This window comes from Pristiophorus japonicus, chromosome 16 (assembly GCF_044704955.1).
Source record: "Pristiophorus japonicus isolate sPriJap1 chromosome 16, sPriJap1.hap1, whole genome shotgun sequence".
Lineage (NCBI taxonomy): Eukaryota > Metazoa > Chordata > Chondrichthyes > Pristiophoridae > Pristiophorus > Pristiophorus japonicus.
Window position 1 is genome coordinate 128,501,408 of NC_091992.1, and position 25,004 is coordinate 128,526,411.

The 25,004-nt window shown below is 41.4% G+C and overlaps 1 protein-coding gene across 1 annotated transcript in view; it reads right to left on the reverse strand.

Annotated features, from left to right (window-relative positions):
- Window positions 1–25,004, reverse strand: part of smurf2 (SMAD specific E3 ubiquitin protein ligase 2) — a 237,643-nt gene that overhangs the window by 35,333 nt on the left and 177,306 nt on the right. The window contains exons 10-12 of the mRNA XM_070857868.1: window positions 22,285–22,369; window positions 20,993–21,151; window positions 18,251–18,295 (exon numbers count right to left, since the gene is read on the reverse strand). Of these exons, the coding sequence (XP_070713969.1) occupies window positions 18,251–18,295; window positions 20,993–21,151; window positions 22,285–22,369 (289 nt within the window). The remainder of the gene's footprint in view (window positions 1–18,250; window positions 18,296–20,992; window positions 21,152–22,284; window positions 22,370–25,004) is intronic.

Consider the following 25,004-nt stretch of genomic DNA (forward strand, 5'->3'; position numbering starts at 1 on the left):
CCGACCACATACTCACAGCAGAACCAAGACCGCCTATTTCCACAACCGTAACATCACCTGACTCGACCCTTGCCTCAGCTCATCTGCTGCTGAAACCCATGATTTTGTTACCTCTAGACTCGACTATGCGAACTCATTCCTGGCTAGCCCACACTTTCTACCCTAAGTAAACTTGAGGTCATCCAAAACGCGGCTGCCCGTGTCCTAACTCGCACCAAGTCCCATTCACCCATCACCCCTGTGCTCGCTGACCGACAGTGGCTCCTGGTTAAGCATCGCCTTGATTTTAAAATTCTCATCCTTGTTTTCAAATCCCGCCATGGACTCTCCCCTCCCCATCTCTAATCTCCTCCAGCCCCACAACCCCCCCCCACCCCCGCGATATCTGCACTGTTCTAAATCTGCCCTTGAGCATCTGGTTATAATCGTTCAACCACTGGTGGCCATGCCTTCTGTTGCCTCGGCCCCAAGTTCTGGAATTCCCTGCCTAAACCTTCCTTTCCTCTTTTAAGACGCTCCTTAAAACCTACCTCTGACTATGCTTTAGGTCATCTGACCTAATTTCTCCTTGTATGGCTCAGTGTCAAATTTTTTATTGTAATACTCCAGTGAAGTGCCTTGGGACATTTTACTACGTTAAAGGTGCTATATAATTACAAGTTATTGTTGCTATACATTTCCAGCATTCGTGGATTTTTTTTTAAGCTCTATCAACTTAGCGAGCTTTTTCCTCACCCAGGAGCAGATTATGAATAAAAAAAATATAGACACTGTATATGTACAATAGGGAAATTATGAACTGACTAGATAAATGCTTACAAGGTTGAGAGCGAGTGATCACGACCACAAAACTACATGCTCGAGACGTTTCCTTTATTTACACATAAAAGGAACCACTCCTCGTAGAGTTCTTAACATTGCACAAATTGCTGCAAAATAACTTTGGAAACTGACGCATCTCATTGGTGCATTTTTTTTAAAAAAACCACAAGTGCAGCTTTAGCGTCTGTCTTTTAAACCTCAGACTTTACCATTAACCACCTGTCAGACAACCTTGTGGTACTTTTCAGAAAAGGCATGTGGCCAAGTCTGAACTCTGTCTTATTTTTAAACATTTTGCTTTAACAGTCTACTGAAATTTGCAATTTTAAAACCTCGTTCTAAAACAGTAATTATAAATAGGGTTTCCTCCAATGTTTTCCCCCTCCTGCCCTGAAATTGGCAACCCCTACTGGGGTACAGTTCCATAGCGGGTGATAGCTCTGTTACCCTTGGATATCTTGCCAGTGTTCACATAAAAGGCTGACCAGTCAGTTGAGTGTAATCCTGCCTTTACCGGGCTGCCAACCTACCCAGTTAGATGTAAAGATAATGGCCCCAAGTTTCCACATGATTTGCTCCTGATTTTTAGGAGCAACTGGTGGGGAACGGAATATCTTAGAAATCGGAATTCTCCACATTTAAGTTTTCTGCAGTTCTAGTCAGGTAGAACAGTTTCACTTTTGAACAGAATTTTTTTTTCAAAAGGGGGCGTGTCCGGCCACTGACGCCTGATTTGAAAGTTTCCACAGTGAAAACGTACTCCAAACTAACTTAGAATGGAGCAAGTGAAGATTTTTGTAGGCTTCAAAAAACCTTGTCTACACAGTAAAAAATCAGGCGCAGGTTACAAATTAGACGTCCAGAACGAGGTGGAGGGGGAGGGGGGGAAAGGGAAGTCATTAAATTCTACAATAAATCCTTAGTTATACTTATACAAATATTATACAAATAAATGCAACCTGAATAAAAATTTATAAGCAAAGAAAAGATTAAATAAACCATCTTCCTACCTGTGTGAAAGTGCTTCAGGCAGGCCTTTCAGGCAGCGGTTTGCCGTCGGCCCCGACGGACGGCAGGGGGGGGGGGGGGAGGCAGGGAGAAGGCTGCAGGAAGCCTCATTACTTGAGGCAGCCGTTTGCTGTCGGGCCCGACCGACGGCAAGGGGGGGGGGGGGGGAGGGGGGGGAGAAAGCTGCAAGAAGCCTCAGTGCTGATCATGGAAGGGCAATGTGGTTTTATTAAAAATTGAACAGCTACAAAGAATTTGAATAGTCTCAAACAAGTGCATGTGTCCCGTTTGTCACAGTCTATCTTTAATTACAGAATGCACTCCCTCACCCTCTCACACAGAAATATCAAGAAAATTAAAATGCAAGCCTTTGCAAGGGTTCAATAAACAAATTTTTACTTTTTCTGCAGCACTTTTTAAAATGGCCGAGTGCCAATGTTTCCTTCAGACTGCGCATGCGCGAACGCTCCAACGCGCACGGTTGCCGGCACGAAAAAAACTCATTTAAATTGTACCCGCCCCCTCCTACTTACAAAATCGGCGCGAATGGTAGGCTCCGCCCCCTGTGCGCCGCGCCAAGCAGACATCGAGCTGCAAAGCGCTTGAGAATAGCGCGTTTTTTTTCAGGCGCCGTTTTCGGCGCGAAAAACGGGCGCCCAGCTCGGAGGGGCACCTGTTTTGCCGCGTGTGGAAACTTGGGGTCAATGTTTCCTCTTGTGGAGAAGTCCAAAACTAGGTCATAAATATAAGATAACCACTAATAAATCCAATAGGGAATTCAGGAGAAACTTCTTTACCAGAGAATGGCAAGAATGTGGAACATGCTACCACAAGGAGTAGTTGAAATGAAAAGCACAGATGCATTTAAGGGAAACTAGATTAGCACGAGGGAAGAAAGGGTTCGATGAAGTCAGGTGGGAGGAGGCGCGAGTGGAACATAGACTAGTTGGGCTGAATGGCCTGATTCTGTGTTGTACACTCAATGCAAGGTGGGGTGGTAGAGTTGCAAAATCAGGCCTTTTGTTTCCTGAAATCGGCCATCTCGGCAAAGACCACAGATCAAACCTGGAATATCTTTGTCTGTACGGCCCAATGCCACATCACACAGCGCATGTACTGAGTACAGAGGTTTTAAAAAAAAAACGTTTCTTGAACTATCAAAGTGAGGGACATCAGCACTCGCGAATGAAATACTTGTCTTTTTTTGTCTTGTCCCACACCACCATTGATATCCACAACAAGCATTCCAATACCAGCTACAGCAGGAGTTAAATGCAGAGTAAAGTTCCTTTTGGTCTGTCCCAACTGTACATTAACCCAAATCTCAGAAGAATACCCTTAAAGCATCATTGTGACACTTCAATTTCTCATACAAGCTATGGAACTGGCTTAATTAGTATTAAGAAACTGCAAAAATCTACCTAAATTTATTTAAATCTAAAAGGAGCCTCAGTAAGAAAGGGAGGAAGACAGACAGACAAATGTAATTCTACTAATCTGGCTGGTTACCAATCTAGATTCTAAAGGCGAGAAATCACTTGGGTCTCCAAATGTGATCTGTTAGCGTGTTCCAACAGAAGAAGTCATTCTTAAACAGCTTTGGAACTGCATTTAGAAAATATTGTTTTCTGAATTAAAAAATAAATCATGCATCAAGATTTCCAAAAGCATAAAGAGCATCTTTAGTAAAGTGCAAGAGGGCGAGACTCATTTTAAAAGTGCTTAATACAGCTATATCTTTTTAAACATTCAAAAGGCTGTACAAAATGGCAAATCAAAGCTGTGTCAATGAAGCAATCAACTTAAATTGCTTCAACCATCTGTGTCTAAACACCCAACAAATTGGAAGTTATTATGGTCTCTGTGTTGCTTCTATCTCGAGACATTCCAGGGCAAAGATCAGTGCTCCCAGTGATGAATTGCGCCTGCCAAGTCTGAGCATGGTTCCGGCTTGTGTGTACATGACATGCAAGCTTCCTCTTGCATGGGACTGGAGACTGCACTACAAATAAGATGGGCTTCGTTCCCTCTCCATCTCCCTCCCTGTGTAAATGTCAGAAAAGTCAACAGGAAGTCTCATCCTATTCAGTTCTCGAATGCCAGGCTCCACTGTGGAGCCAGCTAATAAAACCATCCTGAGATCTAAGCACACACTGACCCCAGAAGCAGGGCATAGTGAATGCACTGTTCACATGGCGGCTAGAACTCAGATAGCACAGGGAAAGCATTTGACCGGTTAGAACAAAAGTTCCTATTCCCTATGGATTGAGATGATGGATCAAAATCTTTCACCCCACTGCTCAATCTCAGGGAGTAACTTCCTCCCGTATTGCCTCCCAACAAGGGACGAGGTAGGGGTACCACCCCTTGCCCAGTCTTGTGTTTACCTTCACTATCGAATCCTCAACAACAGCCCCTTGAATGAGCCCACCCATGCTATGTAGGTCTATGGTGTGGATCAGAGAACAGCATTCTAGACAAACACTAAAGCAGCTTCATTATCAGGAACTCTAATACAGCTCTTGCACACAAATAGCTTCACTAATTCATCCAAGGCAGTATCTTTAATGATGTGACCATCAATCTGACTCAGATGGATAGAACAAAACAGGAAATCATTAGAGATAATCTAAATTCTATCATTTTAATTTTCAAAAGAAAATCTGATAGTTCCCCTTTAAACGAGTTCAGAGATATATTTACAGGTTTGTTGTAGTGTTTATCAAAAGAGTGAATGTCACTTTAGCACAATGGAAATGGGCCAAATCTTGATAAGCATTTATATGTTTCTGCACAGCAATGCACCAGACTAGCAACTAACTAATTAGGTTACTTAATGGAGTATACATTTATTGCACAATACAGTTAGTTGCAAGATGTTTGTGCCCCTCTCTTAATTCCCTCTATGTGCATTCTTCCTTCCAGTTGAGAAGGTAGGCAGGCAAATGTTATGCATTCAGTCACCGGGATGATTTGCCCTCCAATATTTCCAACCCTCCTTTTGTGGGTATCTGTTTGTCACCTTCCTCGACAACCCAGCAAACAGGGAATTCATTTCAGATTATTTTACAAAAGTCACAAGAAGCTAATCTGTCAACATTTTTATATTATAGAAGTACAGCTGCCAGCAATTGTACTGTTCTCCTTCTGTCAGCTGTAATTCTTAATACAAACACTACCTACCTGGAACTATCAGCATGGAAACTAATGAAGGTGGTGGATTCCAACGTTGAACAGAATAAGCTACAGGAGGGTTTGAATATATTTGGGAATTGAAATTCAATCTGGAGAAATGCAAAGTACTTTACATGGGGACAAACAAATCCAGGAAGGGACTACTACCTAAATAGAAAGAAAATGGAAGAGATCTAAGGGTCCCGATTGACAATAAATTAAAGCTACAGCAACAGTGCTCGGCCCCAGTGAGTGAAGCAAGTCAGATGTCGGGGTGTATTAAAAAGGTCAACATTGAGCCAAAATAGTGGGGTAATCCTGCCACTTTACAAATCATTGTACGACCACACTTGGAATACTGTGCACAGTTCTGGTCACCACAGTACAAAAAGGATATACCAGCTATTGAAAGGATACAGAAGAGAGTAACCAGAACAATTGAGGGGATGGAGGGATTAAATTATGAGGAGCGAGTGTGTAAATTTAGCACGTTCTCACTGGAATAGAGAAGTCTGTGAGGGGATATGATTGCTGATTTTAGGATTCTAAAGGGACTAGATAATGCAGACCATGAAAAGCTGTTTCACTTTGTCCAGAATAGTAGAACCAGAGGACACGGCCTACACTTGAAGGGAGGTAAATTCAAAACTAATCTGCGGAAACAATATTTCAGGAAGCGAGCGGTCAATCTATGGAAGAGGCTCCCTATGGAAACGGTGGCAGCAAATAGTGTTGATTTATTCAAATACAAATTAGATAGATTTCTTTCAGAAAATAACATTTTGGGATATAGTATGAGTAATTTGAGACATGACATGTGCTAAGTGTAGCGTGCTTGGGAGGTACAGGTGACCTATGGTTCCCAAAGCTCTCCAACACTGGGGTTTTCTTTGTGTCATTTATAAGAACATAAGAAATAGGAGCAGGAGTAGGCCATACGGCCCCTCGAGCCTGCTCCTCCATTCAATAAGATCGTGGCTGATCTGATCATGGACTCAGCTTCACTTCCCTGCCTGCTCCACATAACCCTTTACTTGTTTATCGTTCAAAAATCTGTCTATCCCCGCCTTAAATATATTCAATGACCCAGCCTCCACAGCTTTCTGAGGCAGAGAATTCCACAGACTTATAACCCTCAGAATAAATTTCTCCTCATCTCAGTTTTAAATGGGCGGTCCCCTTATTCTGAGATTATATCCCCTAGTTTTAGTTTCCCTTAGGAGTAGAAATATCCTCTCTGCATCCACCTTGTCGAGCCCCCTTATTATCTTATAAGTTTCAATAAGATCACCGCTCATTCTTCTGAGCTCCAATGTGTATAGGCCCAACCTACTCAACCTATCCTCATAAGTCAACCCCCTCATCTCCGAATCAACCGAGTGAACCTTCTCTGAACAGCCTCCAATGCAAGTATATCCTTCCTTAAATACGGAGACCAAAACTGTACGCAGTACTCCAGATGTGGCCTCGCCAATACCCTGTACAGTTATAGCAGGACTTCTCTGCTTTTATACTCTATCCCCTTTGCAATAAAGGCCAACATTCCATTTGCCTTCCTGATCACTTGTTGTAACTGCATACTAACTTTGCGTGTTTCATGCATAAGGACCCACCCCCAGGTCTCTCTTGACTGCAGCACTTTGCAATTTTTCTCTATTTAAATTATAATTTGATTTTCTATTATTTCTGCCAAAGTGGATAACCTCACACTTTCCCACATTATACTCCATCTGCCAAATTTTTGCCCACTCATGTAGCCTGTCTATATCCATTTGCAGATTTTTTTGGTGTCCTCCTCACAATTTGCTTCCCCATCCATCTTTGTTTCATCAGCAAATTTGGCTACATTACACTCGGTCGCTTCATCCAAGTCATTAATATAGATTGCAAATAGTTGAGGACCCAGCACCGATCCCTGCGGCACCCCAATAGTCCCTGTTTGCCAACTGGAAAATTACCCATTTATCCCGACTCTTTCTTTTCTGTTAGTTAGCCAATGCTCTATCCATGCTAATATATTACCCCCAACCCAGTGAGCTTTTATCTTGTGCAGTAACCTTTTATGTGGCACCTTATCGAATGCCTTCTGGAAATCCAAATACACCACATCCACTGGTTCCCCTTATTCATGCTGCTCGTTATATCCTCAAAGAACTCCAGCAAATTTGTCAAACATGATTTCCCTTTCATAAAACCATGCTGACTCTGCTTGATTGAATCATGCTTTTCCAAATGTCCTGCTACTGCTTCCTTAATAATGGACTCCAGCATTTTCCCAACGACAGCTGTTAGGCTAACTGGTCTATAATTTCCTGCTTTTTGTCTGCCTCCTTTTTTAAATAGGGGCGTTACATTTGCAGTTTTCCAATCCACTAGAACCTCTCCAGAATACAGGGAATTTTGGTAGATTACAATCAATGCATCCACCATCTCTGCTGCCACTTCTCTTAAGACCCTAGGTTATAAGCCATCAGGTCCAGGGGACTTGTCTGCCTTTAGTCCCATTATTTTACCTAGTACTACTTTATTAGTGATAGTATTAAGTTCCTCCCTCCCTATAGCCCCTTGATTATCCACTATTGGGATGTTTTTAGTGTCTTCTACCATGAAGACCGATACAAAAATACTTGTTCAATGTCTCTGCCATTTTCCTGGTCTCCATTATTAATTCCCCAGTCTCATCCTCCAGGGGAGCAACATTTACTTTAGCCACTCTTTTCGTTTTTATGTACCTGTAGAAACTCTTACTATCTGTTTTTATATTTCGTGCTAGTTTACTTTCATAATCTATCTTCCCTCTCAATCATTTTTTTAGTCATTCTCTGCTGGCTTTTAAAAATTTCCCAATCCGCTGGCCTCCCACTAGTCTTGGCCACATTGTATGCCTTTGTTATCAATTTGATACCCTCCCTTATTTCCTTAGTTAGCCATGGATGGTTATCCCTTCTCTTAGTCTTTCCTTCTCATTGTGATATATTTTTGTCACGAGTTATGAAATATCTCCTTGAATGTCTGCCACTACTCATCAATCATCCCATACTTTAGTCTATTTTCCCCAGCCCACTTTAGCCAACTCTGCCTTCATACCTTTATAGTCCCCTTTATTTAAGCTTAGGACACTGATTTGAGAACCAACTTTCTCTCCCTCCAACTGAATTTGAAAATCAACCATATTATGGTCACTCATTCCTAGAGGATCTTTTACTAAAAGATCACATTAATTCTGCCTCATTACACAGTACTAGATCTAAGATAGACCGCTCCCTGATTGGTTACGCAACATACTGTTCAAGGAAACTATCCCAGATACACTAATATGAACTCCTCCTCAAGGCTACCCTGGCCAATTTGCTTTATCCAATCAATAGGAAGGTTAAAATCACCCATGATTAATGCCGTTCCTTTTTTACAAGCCTCCATTATTTCTTGATTTATACTCCGTCCAATCATGTAGCTATTGTTAGAGGCCTATTGACTTCGCCCTTGAGTGACTTTTTCCCTTTATTATTCCTTATCGCCATCCAAACTGATTAAACCTCTTGATCCTCTGAGCCAATATAGTTTCTCACTAACGCACTGATCCCATCCTTTATTAACAATGCTATCTCACCTCCTTTTCCTTCCAAATTGTCAAATATCCCTGAATATTCAGTTCCCAGTCCTGGTCACTTTGCTACCACGTCTCTGTAATGGCTATCAGATCATAGTAACGGCCTGGGTCTGTTGTCGACTCAGTGATAGAGATTGATTGTAATTAATCAACAACTCCATTATCGTATCACGTGACTACCAGGATGGTAGTGTGTGAACTAGATGGGCCTTGGTCTTTTTCGTTCAGCAGATCCTTTGCTCCATGAAAATATAGGTCTACAAATCGGTCATCAGGTTAAGGCTACTAGCTCCTGTAAAGCTAATGTGGCCAGCAGGTTCCCTACATTTGCACTTTATTTAGCAATTGGGTCTCTGCATGACACAACAAAGCCCAGTGCAACCAGCATCCAAACTCAACGTAAAAGGGAGAGCACAACACAAGGAGATTGCTTTCCTTGGCAGGAACCGTTTCAATAAATATTGTGAAAGTATCGAAAACCCAGTTGGCACAACATATATTGTGGCCAGCACTTTTATTTAAAATATATGGTGAAGTGTACAGTTCAGTGTTTGGAATCCATTTATTAAATGCATATTTAATGAGAACCTATAAAAGATTATAAGAGTTAAACAATTTGATTACTGCTTAAATCATTAAATTTAGTGTCATCACTCATTTGTAAGAGGTTAAAAATAAAAGAGCGCACTGCTCACCATAAAATCTAGAATATGTCACAGCCCTGTTTTACAGTTTCTATTTTAGTGATGCCGTTCTAGTACACAAATCACTGTTTCATAGTTGGAGGGCATAAAAATGTGCAATGTAGACAACAGATTTCTGAACATTCAAATTCCTAATGGGATATACACAGTAAAACCCATATTGCCACTGGATTCGGGGAATGTATGCTGAAATCTTCCCTTTTTTAACCTGCAACAACTTAGAAGTTTAACAAAATAGATTTAGGCAACTCTGACTCTTTAAAATGCACATTCAGCTCTCATGATTTTCTGCCATCAAAAAAAGTGGATTTTATTTGTGCTTCATTTAAGATTTAAGCATTTGTACAGATTTACCAAAAAGCCTTTCCTAACCCCTTAACGGTGCCAATGCAACAGAGATTTTTGGGCAGATTATTTTATATTCTTTCCATTTGGTTTCTTCAAGGCCTTCAAATGTCACACATCGCCAATGCACCCTGGCTGAAAAGAGTATGAGACAAAATGCTCCCTGCTTCTACCAATGCTGCCCTGAAGTGGCTACGCGGAGGAGTACAACAGCATCCTGGAAGGAAGGACTTGGCCTCTCCATGGGACCTGGCAGGCACAAACTTACATCCCATCCATCTGTGGCCCAACAGTTCATCCTCAAATATGCTGTGCCACCCATATTGTGGAATCTAGCAATAAAAACTACCATGTTTGAGCCCACTTAAGATGTTTTATGCTGTAAAGCATACGAAAACTGAGAGAACAACAGCACCGGTATTCCTGACTTCATGATAATCTATTAGGACTGTACTTTTGCTCATGGGGTGATGGCATAAATAACCCAATCTGTTCAAACCATTTCTGATCTCAGCTCGAGGCTGGTGGTGGCAGGAGATGAGGGACAAGAGTTTCATGGAAGATAGTTACAATACCAAGTCCGACTGGTCCCTTGCTAAGTTGTTTTGACAAAATCTAAGAGTAGGAAGTTGTTTGTCCTGCTAATCAAAAATAGGCACGAGAACAGGAGAACAAACAAATGGGAGGGAGTGGGGGGGGGGGGGGGGGGGAAGGAGAAATGTAAAGTCGGGGATAAATACACAAAGTAACTGTTCAGTTTGCAGGACTGCCACTTTCATTACAACTATAGATAGGCATTTTTCTCTGGTTCCTCTGTTGCCTTTCAAAGACATTTAAAAACACATTTTGATAAACCTGAATGTGCATAATACATTACTATGAAGTTATGCACTTAAAACATAGGCGGAATACAACAGTATAACATGAAAGCAATATGGTTGCTAGGAACGAGAGTCACTTTGCCATAATATAGAAGTGAAACAGTCATCCAATTTACCTTGGAAAGCATTTCAATAATAGCCTTACAGAAACTGCAACCACAAAAATGTTTGGCTTAGTTTTTCAAGTCTGGCATGCCAGCGAACTATTTCCTCTTAAAAATCGCCAATGATATCAGAAATTCAATCGCCAAGGGCAAAATCTGCAGCCGACTCTTCAACCCAGTTAGATTTACCTCTGCAACATTGTTACCACAGTGCAGCTATCATCATTGGATCACTGCTGATCAAGCAGCAAGAAGTGCGTTTCCCACATTTACACATTATAACAGCAGAATAAAGCTGCCAGGCAGGCAGACAAACAAGATACATTTGGATAGAGGAGGCCCATTGGCTCCTTTGATCTCATCCTTCAACCTTCTGCATTCCCATTACAGCTTTTTAAACATCTAACTGAAAGGCAAACAAAATCTCGGCTTTAACATTTATTTTGAAGCCTATTAAATATATTCACTACTTAATTCCCCAAAATGCAAAAAAGGGGAAAGGACTTGATCCCAAACAATAAACAGCAGCGCACATAGATTTTAATTTTAGAGCCCATTCAGAACATAATTTGTCAGGAGCAACAGCACCAGTGGCAGCACAAGTGTGAAGTAGAATTCTGAAACTTTGTAAAAGGGAGGTCAGCAGACTGTCTGGATTCTTTACAAAATTAGAAAAGGGCTGACAGGATGATTTGCTCTTTTCCATCATTAAGAACTTAAAACATTTCACTGACATTTTGGAAGCTGCTGAATGGAGCTCTCTGTGTGCATTTAACTATGCATGCACAGAGATCGGCTTTCTAGATTAGAGTGTGGTACGAGCAGACAGTCCAGGCAGTATTAACTTGCACTGCACCAAAAAATGCTCCAGTAAAACTGCAACATTAAAAAAGAGAAATGTACCAACAGAATGCCCACAGTTCCTGGCACAGCAAACTCCAGATCTCAGGTTGTGAAGGGGTTGCACTGAATGAAGGTTATATGTTGCCTGCACAAGAGAGTGAAGGAAAATTGGAGGGCAAGTCAACACAGGCTACTCTAAGTGTATGCCAGCAGCCAGCTAATAACAGAAGAGGCCAGGGGGCAGGTTACTTGTCTGTTGTCTTAGCCGAAAAATGGTGCTCGTTACTTGGGAGAGAGGAGTGGAAAACCTAAATTGAGTAGAGGAAAAAAGTCCTTTTAAAGTCTATACTATTTATGGGTTTAGACCCTGAATAAATGCATTTAAACATTTGCTGCTTGTGGTTCCCACCCAGATTACACCAGTATTGGACTCTATCCAGTAAGAGGTCCACTGAGACAAGTGAAAATAAAGTTGGGATAAGCAGACAGTCATCAAGATAGGATAGTGGTTTTTCGTAATGATGTTTATTACATGCTTCTGCTAAGAGCAGCATATAAAGCAGCATCCCTCAGCCACTGTGGTGTCTGAGTATTTACCAAAAACTGTCTGCCTTTCCAGGCCACTGAATTTTTCTTACTATAAACAATTTTTCCATGAACCCATAACCTTTATCCTTTCTTCTAACATCTGTTGCTTTGGCTGCTTCATTGATTGACAGAACACCAGCTTACATCAGGCACAGTTGAATATACATAGATATATACATACACACACACTTATACATACATATACAGATTAAAACAGTCTAATTTATGTTAAAAGATGGGGAAAAATATATAGGGTGGATCAGAGGACAGAACCTACAGCTCTGTGCTGACGAGCTCGTGACCCTGGTTGTCAGCAGCAATAGTGATGAATGGAAGCTAGGCAGTCCCCACTGGAAGGCAGGGGGGGGGGGGAAAAGGGAGGAGTAAGTTTCAAATTTGACAGCAAGACACCCTAGAACTTTCTTCCACACCTGCCAGCAACCAGATACAGAGTGGTATTCACAGGATCTCAGAAACAGGATACCTGCATGTTCTCTCAACTGCAGAAGAGTAAATTGTGGGTTTGGGTGGGCGAAAGAATGCGGATCCGGAGGGAAGCAAGAAATAACTTTTTTTATATTAAACTATTTGACCACACTCATGTAGACCAATCTCAAACATTAAAAAAAAACTTTACCTTCTGCCATGCGATGTGTATATGCAGTGATTGTAGCTTTTTGCAGCAGTTGCCCTCCCTAATGACAGTTGGAACTGACTTTTAAAAAAAAAAATTATTTTTAAAACTGTCCACAATATACTATTCTCCCATTTGAACTCACTGCTTGTCCCACAACAGTATAGGAACGCCATCAGAGAACCTGAGTGACCTTCACTCCTCGGTCCCCACAGGATTAAAGCTGTCTCAAGCTGTTAAAAAGCAAAGCTTGTAAAATTCAATCTGAGGTAAGACCCATGGTCATACTCCATGGTTGACAGAAAAGTAAACTGCTGGTAAGCTAGACTTGAATAGTGTCACTCACCCTCACCCTTGTAAGGTAACACAAATAATGTTACTCAGTGGATAATTTTTTTTGTGCCCAGTTATATGTCCTCTATAGAATTAACCTTTTAGGTACTAGCCTGGAGTTTCACATATGTTAAAATGTGTGATTAACTCCTTGACTAAACATCCAAATACATTTGCACAGAGAACCAGTGGGATTTGGTTTATTGTTAGCTCCTCTTCATTGAGGGTGCAACCTGCACACTGATCCAAGGCTGTTGTGCTTCATGATTGACATCTTCTGATTTCTGTAGCAAGCAGTTTTACATTGCAGGTTTGCTAGTCCTGTGCACAACCCTGCTTCTTTATTCGGACGCGGCACTGGCAGTGTGGGCATCACACAGGCTCTTTAACATTGGATGCTTTAACAAAGTGACAAATGGAAGTGTACTTCAGAGAGCCACCACTGATTATTGCAGTCCGGAAGAGAAGTTGGACCTACATTGGTACAAATTCTGAGAATGCCGAGCACAATGATCCCTAAGCAAACATGGAAATGTAAGCCAAAGGGAAAAGAGCTAGAGGTCGATCAAGAGGAACTCTATGCAACACAAGAACAACAGATGCAACTGAAGTGCACTTGCAGCTACGCGAGCTGGAGGCAAAGGGCAAGACCAAGGGGAGATGAGGGGAATTTGTTTTACGCAGCAGGTTGATATGATCTGAAATTCAATGGGCGGTGGAAGAAGATTCATAGTAACTTTCAAAAGAGAATTAGATATATACTTGAAAATGAAAGATTTGTAGAGCTATGGGGGAAAAATAGCAGGTGCATGGAACTAATTGGATAGCTCGACTAAAGAGCCAGGACAGACACAATGGGCCCAAGTTTCCACACGATAAAAAACGGGCGCCCCTCCGAGCTGGGCGCCCATTTTTCGCGCCTAAAACGGTGCCGGAAAAAAAACTCGCGATTCTGGAGCGCCCTGCAGCTCCTTGTCTGTTTGGCGCGGCGCCCAGGGGGGGCGGAGCCTGCACTCGCGCCGATTTTGTTAGTGGGAGGGGGCGGATACCATTTAAATTAGTTTTTTTCCTGCCGGCAACGCTGTGCGTGCGCGTTGGAGCGTTCGCGCAAGCGCAGTGTGAAGGAAACATTGGTACTCGGCCATTTTTGTAGTTCTTTGTAGCTGTTTAATTTTTGAACATTTTTTAATGAAAGCACATTGCCATCAGCACATCAGCACTGAGGCTTCTTGCAGCAGTGAGAAGGCTGCAGGAAGCCTCAGAAAGTTGAGGCAGCCGTTTCCCTCCCTCCCCCCGCCCGCCGTCGGGAACAAACGGCTGCCTCCTCTCCCCCCCCCCCCCGCGGGAACGAACGGCTTTCTCCCCCCCCCCCACCTCGTTCTGGACGCCTAATTTGTAACCTGCGCCTGATTTTTTAATGTGTAGACAAGGTTTTTTCAGTTCTACAAAAATCTTCACTTGCTCCATTCTAAGTTAGTTTGGAGTACATTTTCACTGTGGAAACTTTGAAATCAGGCGTCAGTGGCCGGACACGTCCCCTTTTGAAGAAAAAATTTTGTTCCAAAGTGGAACTGTTCTAACTGACTAGAACTGCAGAAAAAAAAAATGTGGAAAATTGCGATTTCTAAGATAGTCCGTTCTCCACGAGTTGCTCCTAAAAATCAGGCGCAAATCATGTGGAAACTTGGTCCCAATGTGTTGGAATGGCTGCTGCAATCCAGTTGTGCAACACAAACGAGATACTATAACAAAGAACAGTATTATGACATGTTGCTCAAAGCATATTACATGGATATGTTACAAAGTCCAGGTACCTAGAAGTCAGTAGTAGAATCTCAATTTTACTCTCTATGGGTGGGCTACGTTTCTTCAGAATCTACTCCCAACTGGAGTATAGTATCCTGTATGTATGAAGGGTTAAGATAAAGTTTCTCCTGCGGAAGTGGGGTGGGTGGGGAGAAGGAGTCCGAATACCCCTCTTTAAAAAGTTCCAAAGAATGATTAACATCCTTTTATTCTTTGGTCTGCTTCCTCTAGTTTAAAAATGTTTTCTTCTTCTTTTCCTCAATGTTCTCTCGGACTTTCTCTCTTGCCCATCTTGTGTCCTGAACACAGTGACTCAAGCATAGGCAGCAACAGCCCTCTGGTACATTACAGGAAAGGTGTGATCGCACTGGAGGGAGTACGGAGGAGATTTACAAGGATGTTGCCAGGAATGGAGAATTTTAGCTATGAGCAAAGACTCGATAGGTTGGGGTTGTTTTCTTTGGAACAGAGGAGACGGAGGGGAGATTTAATTGAGGTATATAAAATTATGGAGGGGCCGAGTTAGAGTGGATGGGAAGGACCTATGTTCCCTTAGCAGAGCGGTCAATAACCAGGGGCATAGATTAAGATTGTAAGATAAAGTAGGGTTGGAGAGGAGTTGGAGAACCTTTTTCACCCAGAGGGTGGTGGGGGTCTGGAACTCACTGCCTGAAAGAATGGTAGAGGCACAAACCCTATTTGCATTTTTAAAAAGTACTTGGATATGCACTTGAAGTGTCATAACCTACAAGGCTTTGGACCAAGAACTGGAAAGGATTAAGCTGGATAACTGTCGGCCGGCGCAGACACAAAGGACTGAATGGCCGTCTTCTGTGCCATAAATTTCTCTGATTCTATGAATCCAGTTAAAAAGCAACATGACTGGTCCACAGCAGACATCTTAAGGATATAAATCACTGTTGATTTTTGTGCAAGGTGAAGGGAGGGCTACAATCTTTAAAGTGTGAACTTTCTGTCTAACCCATACTATAGTAATACCACAGTTTGAGGGTATGGGGCCCAGGGGCAGCATGGGCCAGCCCACGCTGCAATATGTGTGCACACTAGGTCCGTGCAGCAGAGCATGTCTCCAGTCGTCTTGGTTAATTCTTGCCACTGGATAAAGACCTAGCTCTGTCAAGCCCGTGTGGTGGCTGGTGTGCAACGGTCACCACACATTAAAAAATTCACGCACAGGCATCTTCCACCCCCTCAATTGGAGTTCAGGATCTGGAACATCGGGTCCTTCATCGAAACACCTGTGAACTCGTGGAAGCAAGTCATCCTCGTTCGAGGGACCGCCTATGATGATGATGAATACCACAGTTGGTACATTTGTGAGGATTCAAGAAGGATGCATTATTTGCAGGGGGTTTATGGGCCCAAATTTCCCCATGAGTTGCACCGTTTTTTTGGGTATAACTTGATTTTTCTGGTGTATCTTTTTAGTTGCAAATATGGCCATTTAATTTGCGCCAGTGTGTGTGAGTTAGTTAGATTTTTTGTTAGGTCTGTTTTTTTTCCGTAAAAGGGGGCGTTCCCAGCAACTTACACCATTTATGCCAATTTGGCCAGAAAAAAGTTGTGCTAAACTAACTTAAGGTAGCGTATGTGTCCACTTTTGTCTGCACAGAAAGACCTTACTTACAGTTAAGGAATCGGTGCAAGTAACTACATTTAAAGCACCAAGCACCAAACAAAGCACAAAAAGTAATAAGCAATTAATTAATAAAATAAAAGGAACCGTGCACCTAAAGCACCAAGACCAAAGTAATATTCTTCCCTCATACTGTACCTTCGCCACAACTGCAGAAAATCACCAATAACAGTAACATTTTCCGCACTGAGAACTAGATTGGTGCTGGCAAAACACAGAGTTCTTGACAGCTGGCAGAGAGGGAAAATTTTCATGCTGTAATTTGGATTCTGACTCTGGTCCCAGAGGAGAGAGGGCAATGTGCCAATCCACTATCACCCAGCCCCATGGTTTATTTTACTCCCACAGATTTGGAATTCTCCATTTTGATGCTTACACCATATAAAGAGAAAGGGGAGATTATCAGGGTTTTTGTCACAATATTCTTATAGGTGTTGTATCTATGGACTCATCGCCCGATGTCAAACTCTTGTAGAAATATCAAATGGGAAAATAACCGAAGTCTTTTGATGCTCACCCAAGAAGAGAGCCCATTCGGCTAGGGCTAGGGACGGCCCGCTTCGGCACCTCCCACAGCCTGCAGGTGCCGGGACCTCTGCACATGCGCAGACTCTAGCGCGCATGTGCAGAGGTCCCGGCACGGTTTTCTGCGCCGGGACCTAGCTCCACCCCCCTCTTTATTGTACGCCATGCCAGCTCCACAGACGGCCCTAAAATTGGCCATGATCGCAGGGAGTTTTTTTCGGCGCTGCTTTTGAGGTAAAGTGTCGCCGGGGGCTCGGAAAAAACCGGAGGGCCAAATTTGGGGCCCTTATCTCTGAACCTATCCCAAAATATTACGACTTTTTACATTGGAACGTGCACATCCCATTATAGTGGTGTTTCAAACCATTCATTCCATTGTCTACCAGTCATTTAATCTTTTGTATTGTATTCATTTCTTGAAAATTACTTGTTAAAATATGAAAACCTAGCCTATCTTCTACCTATCCACATCAGACTGCCTGCTTCCGCACTAATCTTACTAAGTATTTCGTGACCATATCACTTCACAACAGCTCAGTAATACCGAGCACGAGCTGCCTTCTGCAGAAATACTCCACAGAATAGACACTTATAATTTTATGTTCTAATGTGCAGTACAAGTCAAACAATATGACTTTGTTTATAGAAAATCAACCACCAGTGAGGTTTGCACAACAACTTATCCACCCATTGGGCTAGACAGTTAGGTCAGTGTAATTTTTTCCTAAACCTCAGAGCCCTGTCATTTATCTGTTAGTTTTGGTAATTTCATTTTCTGTTCAGAGATTGGGAGTTTCCACACATAATACATGGTGTTAGTTATTTTTCCAATGTATCATGTTTAGGAGTTAGCAATTAACATGTTTCTAGCTTGCGGTACAGAACATCACTTCTCCACACTAATTCCCATTTCCAAGATCAATCTTGTTCATGTTCCCAACTTTTGTTTGATTCTCTGATCTCTCAAAATGCTACACTTTCTACAGTATTTTTGCTAGGTTTGGGCAGTATTTTGTAATCTGACACATTAACAAAGGGGTACCTATCCCAGAGGTTTTCTCCTCTTGATGATCAGGATATACTGCTCAGCTCACCCAATATTACTTTCTCTCTTCCTTCTCCAGCCACCCACCCAATCCAAATCATTTCTGATTGAGAAGTGTCAATGGATAAAGTGAAGTTATTCATATTTCAGACAATGCTTTCATTACTTCACCTGGTATGTTGGTAATGTAGGTTCGGTCCTTGATTCGAGTCCCTCCTGTAGCACAGTACCCATGGTAAAGAAATGAAAACAAAAAAGGTACAGAAATTAATCAAAAATCCACTTTATATTTTGCATTGAAAACTCTTCCAATTATAACATTTCGTGCCAGACTTTGGTGCAAAGTTTAACATTAAAAACGTAAAACAAAAAGCAACATCATTCAATATTTATAAAGTCTACCGAGGGGATTATTATTTTATTGCAGGTTAAACTGAAATACTGATGAGTGGGTGCGCGTGTATGCATTGCCACATTAAAACATCAACTTAGCACTACGTGATCAGTTGTGCAGGTAACTTTGAGTAACCTGGCAAGGATTTAGTTGGGCAAGTGCTCTGCCTCGATCAACAGTTTACACATCTATTGAGCCAGAAACAAACATAATTTTTGCCCCCAAACAAAAACAAAACGCTGCCTACAACTATCATAAACAATAAGCAGATGTGCCCTCAATAACCAGACAACAGCACCATATCTTAAAAAAAATAGCACTTTAGTCTCGACACCAATACATAAAAATTTATTTAAATAAAAGGAACTAGAAAAGGTTATCAGTGCCAAACAAACTTTTCATAAATGAATCTCGCTTATCCACCTTCCTCAATATTTTTCCCTCGAGAAAACAACTTGCATTTATATAGCACCTTTAACCTAGTAAAATATCCCAAGGCGTTCAATACATTGAATCATCTCAAATCTATATATACTGTCCACTTCATTGACCTTTCCTGGCAACTTATCCCACAAGATTATTAGGTTGTGTGGGGGAAAACATTCTACACAACTTGCCTTCTTACTCTTAACCTCCTAATTTTCAAATGTGTGTCCCTTAGTATTTGAACCCAACACCAGAGTGAACAATTTGTCAGGATCAATTTTCCGATTCCCTGTATAATCTTGACAGTTTTAATTGGATACCTTGCAATCTATTCCAAAGAAAATAAGCTCAATTTCCTTAGCCATTTTTCATGACAAATTCTTGATACCCACAATCATATCTGTTGCCTGCATTTGTACCCTCTCAACAGCAATATAATTTCCATAATTAAGCGATTAGAATGGTGCACAGTATTTCAGATGGGGGCCTGACCAATTTCTTGTGCAGCAGCAATATATTCTCTTCAGCTAGATACTCTATTATTTTGCTAATGCAATCCGATCATTTTTCTTTTTTTCTGCAGCTAATCACGCAAAGATTTATAGAGTTTCCACTATATGCCCTGGATCTCTTTCTTGATTTATGCTGCTGCATGACTTTCATTTAGCATATGCTCCCTTTTTAAGGTCCGTGTTCCCATATTAATTATTTTGCATTGAATTGTAACTGCCACCCACTGATTCATTGATATAAAAGATACAAATTCTTCCATGACAGGTATTATCCCTTTGCATTTACAGGGCTACTGATTCACCCCTCCCTCCAAAGAAAAAGTTTGAAGAAGATATTTTGAGGTTTGGAAAATGATCAACTGTCTGTGCTGTCTTCATAGGAAGCTGACTGAAGGTGCTGTGGTGGAAGCTCTTAAGCGGAACAAACCTGCCAAGAAAGAATGTCCCCATTATCCGAAAGTTTCAAAGCTTGTGCACAGTATCCTATTAGACCCAAGAACTAAAACAGATGTACCCTAAAATTACAACCCTTTCTTACTTCCCCTCTTGTTCGCACACAACTTTCTATGTTCAATGCACTTGCAGCATCTTTTTGCATGTACTGTATAAAAATTAATTGGATGCACCATTCACCAGACTGGGTGCCGCAAGATAAATCTATCATCAAGAAACAAGAATTCTGTATAAAGAGCATAAATTGTTCCAACAAGCAAGCAATTCTTTCCATTAGAACGTACAAGGAATTTTCTACACCACAGTAACGTGGTCTTTAAGCAAATGGCCCCATTAATAGGATTCTTGTTAAGTGATCGTTCTTGACACTACCATCCTTCTGGTTGGTGAATCTATCTGCAGCCATTCTGGAAATTAATTTGACTGCACAAACCTTTACGTTGACTTAGTTTTAAACACTTGCCCTGCGCCAGATTGAAACCCATACAACAGTCGTCTCTCTAAGTGCTGGGAAGTTTTGTTTGGTACAAATTGCTGAGTTACTTTTTTCAGCCTCTGGGTCTTTGCTACCCTATTTGCTACTGGTTATTTCCATTAGATCACGGATTGAGTAGTTCTGTTATATAGGAGGAAACCGCAGTAGACACCTCAGGTGCTTGCCACCAAAGAAAAATGTTACACATTTATTTGAACCATCAGATGGGATCATCATCAAACAAAAGTGCTCCTTTTTTTCCCTCAAAGCAAGACATTCTGAGTAAAGGGCAGAACATAAAAAAGCAACCATTTGATAACAAAACATATCTGTGAAAAGTCTAGAAGGTTTGACATAAATCAGAGCAGTTGGCAAATCTGAATTATTTAAAGCTTGCTAATAGCCAAATTTCAAATGTTTTGATGGGACAATTTAATAACTGTACAATCAAACTATTCCAGATTGATGTTAATATCTGTTTTCAAGTGCTGTTTAAACAGCTGCATTGGAAAAAACCCACAATACCAATTTAAATAATAGGAGATCCAAAAAAGATGTTTGAAATTCACTCCCTAAAATAGTTTGAAATTTTAAAAAAGGCGGGTGGGGATGGGGAGAAAAATCGGTGACAAAAAAGATGTTCCATTACTTACTTTAAAATAAAATGCAAATTAGCAGACAACCGTGGGTCCGTAAACTGCGTTGTCCTGTTGTTGTGGTCAACAAAGTAGACCCTTCCTGTCGCCGTATTGCGGATTTCCCAGCCAGGAGGCAATGGCCCTAGTTCCTCACAATTTACGTTGCTAAGATCCCTGCAAAACAAACACAGACAGCTACCTCAGCTTACTTCATGCCAAACCAATTAAAATGGTAAGGAATACAATTCCATAATGTCAGAAAAACCGGAGTGTTCCAAGAACTTGATACTTTCTGTTAGAATCCTTTAGTATCCCAAGATACAAGCTCACAAAACCTGCATAGGCCTCAAAACTAGGTTGTCATGTCATTAATCTACATTTTAACTGCAGGTCTCAGCCAAATGGCTTTAGCCCAAGGAATAAATCCATTAAAAGCAAATGTTCTGGTACCGTTCACATTCATATGTTGGTAGTTCTTCCCGAAAGCATAGCAACCCACTTTTCAACAAACATTTTATTTTTACCACAAAATATGTAACATATCTATGCTCTGCTACATTGCCAGCAACAAGGGTACTTAAAGTCTGATTGCCATGTTTACTTAAAAGCTTTTTAAAATCCCCCTCATTTGCCGAATTTTTCCTTCTTTCAAATAGCTCTCCCGCTCCACAACTGCATCACTTCCGAGCCAAGACAGAAGGCAGCTGACCGACTCTCAGGTCTCTGCCGAAAATTCTCTTTAACTGGGTGCCAATTGGTTTGCAACAGCAGCCTAGGTAGATTCACTCTCCACCCTTGTGCAGAATTGCTTTGCCTCCACTTAGTAACCTACTAGTGGCAGGGATTCCTCAAAGGAAGAATACCCAATCTTAACATGGACATAACTGTGCCCACAGAGCCCCAGACTCCTCTTGTGAACCTCCCAACAATGGCAAAGTCCTGGGCTCAGATGAACTGCCTGTTCTCTTCATAGGAAAAGAGTACTTGGTGCAGAAGGGGAACCTAAAAGGGAAAATAAAATTGAAGTATAAATAATTTGCCATTGATCAGGCAGTTTTAAGTGGGTGTCTAAAATTCAAATCCTTAAAAAGTGTAATCATTACTTTTTCTTTTGCACATCAAACCAAATTGCAACAAACACAGAAAAAGCACCTCCAATTTCATATACTAAATTTAACAGAATCAGATTACATAATGCTTGCTCTTCACAAACAGCTTTTACTTTCTAGCACATAAATTGAAATAATTTTGGCTTTGTCGAGTCTCTCCATCACCAAAGTAGACCCATTAGGCCAGGTTTCCTTTACCTGGGTACTCGAGGATCGTGCCATGTGCTCACCCCGGTCTGTGTGTGCAGAAAGTATACCTGACCTTGTTGCGTTGTCCTTTGTTCTATACAAAATAAAAGAATAGTAATAAATAATAATGATGGTAGGAATAAAGAGGAAGCTGGTTTCAGCCCATGAAATCTGCAACAGTGTGAATTTCAACAGTTCCCACATGGAGCATGGCACAGACTGACAGAAACGTACCACAATGTAATTGTACAGTAGCAATTGCTGAATTTTGCAGGCTTGAAGGTCATAAATAATCATGCATGGGAGTAGAACCATTTTTAAAAGATTTCCCCCCCCCCACCCTTTCTATGTCATCCCCAAACAAGAGAACCAACAAATGAGTCAGAAGGTTGTGGGTTCAAGTCCCACTCGAGACTTGAGCGCAAAAATCGAGACTGACACTCCAGTGCCGTACTGAGGGAGTGTTGCACTGTCGGGAGGTGCCGTCTTTCGGATGAGATGTTAAAGTGAGGCCCCATCTGCTCTCTCAGGTGGATGTAAAAATTCCCTTGGCACTATTTCGAAGAGCAAGGGAGTTATCCCGGGTGTCCTGGCCAATAGTTATTCCTCTTTCAACATCACTAAAAAAAACAGATTATCCGGTCATTATCATTGCTGTGTACAAATAGGCTGTCGTGTTTCCTGCATTACAACAGTGACTACACTTCAGAAAGTACTTGATTTGCTATAAAGTGCTTTGGAACGTCCTGAGGCCATGAAAAGCGCGATAGAAATGAAAGTTTGGTCTTTCACTTTTTTTCTCCAGGCTTCTGCTTAACTCGCCATTACTGACCAGGAGATGAAAGAGTGAAAGAGAACAGTTCACTGCAGTTGGGATTTTCCCATTCAGTGTGTACGGAAGCATCTGGCCTCTACTCTATACTTCTCCACAACTGCACAGCTTAGAGAATGAGAAATAATAGGTACAAGACCAAGTCGAAACACCTCATAGCAGGAACAGAACACGTTTCCTCTCTGCTTGCCATATCAGACAATGCATCTTAATCCCAAAGTCTGGTACGATGACTGCCAATGTGATAAAGTGTCTTTATTCAGTGGCTTACACCATATAGCTTTGCAGTAAGATACTTACTTGTAAACTTGCCCAATTCACCATCTTCAAATTTTCATTGCATAACCTAAGTTCTCTCAGGAAAATTAACCTCTTTGATACTGCAAATATTTTAAGTCAGTACATTTTTGAGTTAGCAGTATAAATCGATATTACCCAGTGCATAGTGTATGTATTTGGGCATTGTACTATATAATATAGATTTCATTCAAAAAGGTCCATGTCTAATGTAAATTCATCATATCCCTAAAGCTAAGGAAGCACTTTCACTGACGCCACAACACACAGCGCGATGACAACAGGTTTCATTACAAATGAATGACATCATTACTAATAGGAAAAAAGGTTTGTCAATTTATTTTTTCAGCGAGAGAGAAGAGAGAGGAGAGAGAAAAGGCAAGAAGGGGAGCGGTGGGGGTGGGGGGAGGGAGGGAGAGGGAAAGTGAGCGAGAAGCAGACAGGGACAGAGAGATGGATATTAGCCAGCGGTTGTTGTCACATAGCCTCCTAGCAGCCATCTGAAACAGCTTGAGATTAGGCCATGCAACCAAACCTCTTACTGCATAATGAGTGGCCTGATAAGATCAGCATTAGGAAAGAGAAAATGTAATGACAAGTGAAAACAAATAACATTATAACTACAGAAACAGACAAAAGAGATGCTTTTGTAACAAAATGGATCTAGAAATTTCAAGATATAACCTTTAAGTTTGATTAGGGTTTTGACATTAAAATGGTACTAAATACACGTTGCGACTCGTCAGGTTAAATATGATTCTCAATCACACAAATCAGGATGGTGCTAGGTTCTATTCTGGTTCATGTTGAGTTAGCTGATTTAGCAGCTAACTCAAAACGAAGCAGTACAATTGACCCATGGACCTGCGCTAAGAAGGGGTCAATGAAATGGAAATTGGCCCGATTCACTATCGAGCAACTCTTGCTGGAAAGTATGTGTGTGGATGTCAGGTGTGGGCTGGACAGGGCTTGGCTATACCTCCTACGTTTGAAAAAAAATGCTAGTACTCATTGTCTAGGCGAGATGCCAGACGACAGCCGATACTTGTGAAACTGTTTCCCCAGTGTAAAGCAGCACCTCATTGACAGGAGGGGGAAAATAAAGCACACTTTTTAATTTATCTCCAGAAAAAAAAAAATCACAGACTGGAAAACAATATGGCAGTCGTAAAAACATTTTTAGAAATAGAGATCGCTTTGTATGTGCTGGACAAGCCTGATAGATAGAAAGAAGCAATTCTTGTTCACAACATCTCGGCTTGCACCCTCTACTCTCTAGCTGTCAAGGAACACTGTCTGAAAAACTTAGAGCAATTACTAATTATTGACTCAAACAGGGCAAGTGAAGTGTGACACCAGGTTTAACTAATTAATTTTTGGAGTTACTGAAAACTAACCAGTAATCAAACAATAAATCTCTGAACTCCATACAACACTCCCAAATGGGTTCCCTTTCACTAGCCCCGCCTCAAACAATGAAAGCACAGTAAAAGATTGTCTGAAATTACTTCTAACATATCTATTGCAATTAGCTAGATGCCATGCATGCTTCGAATACCTGCCATAACACCCATGCGCTGCTGAATAAACACATTGCCCA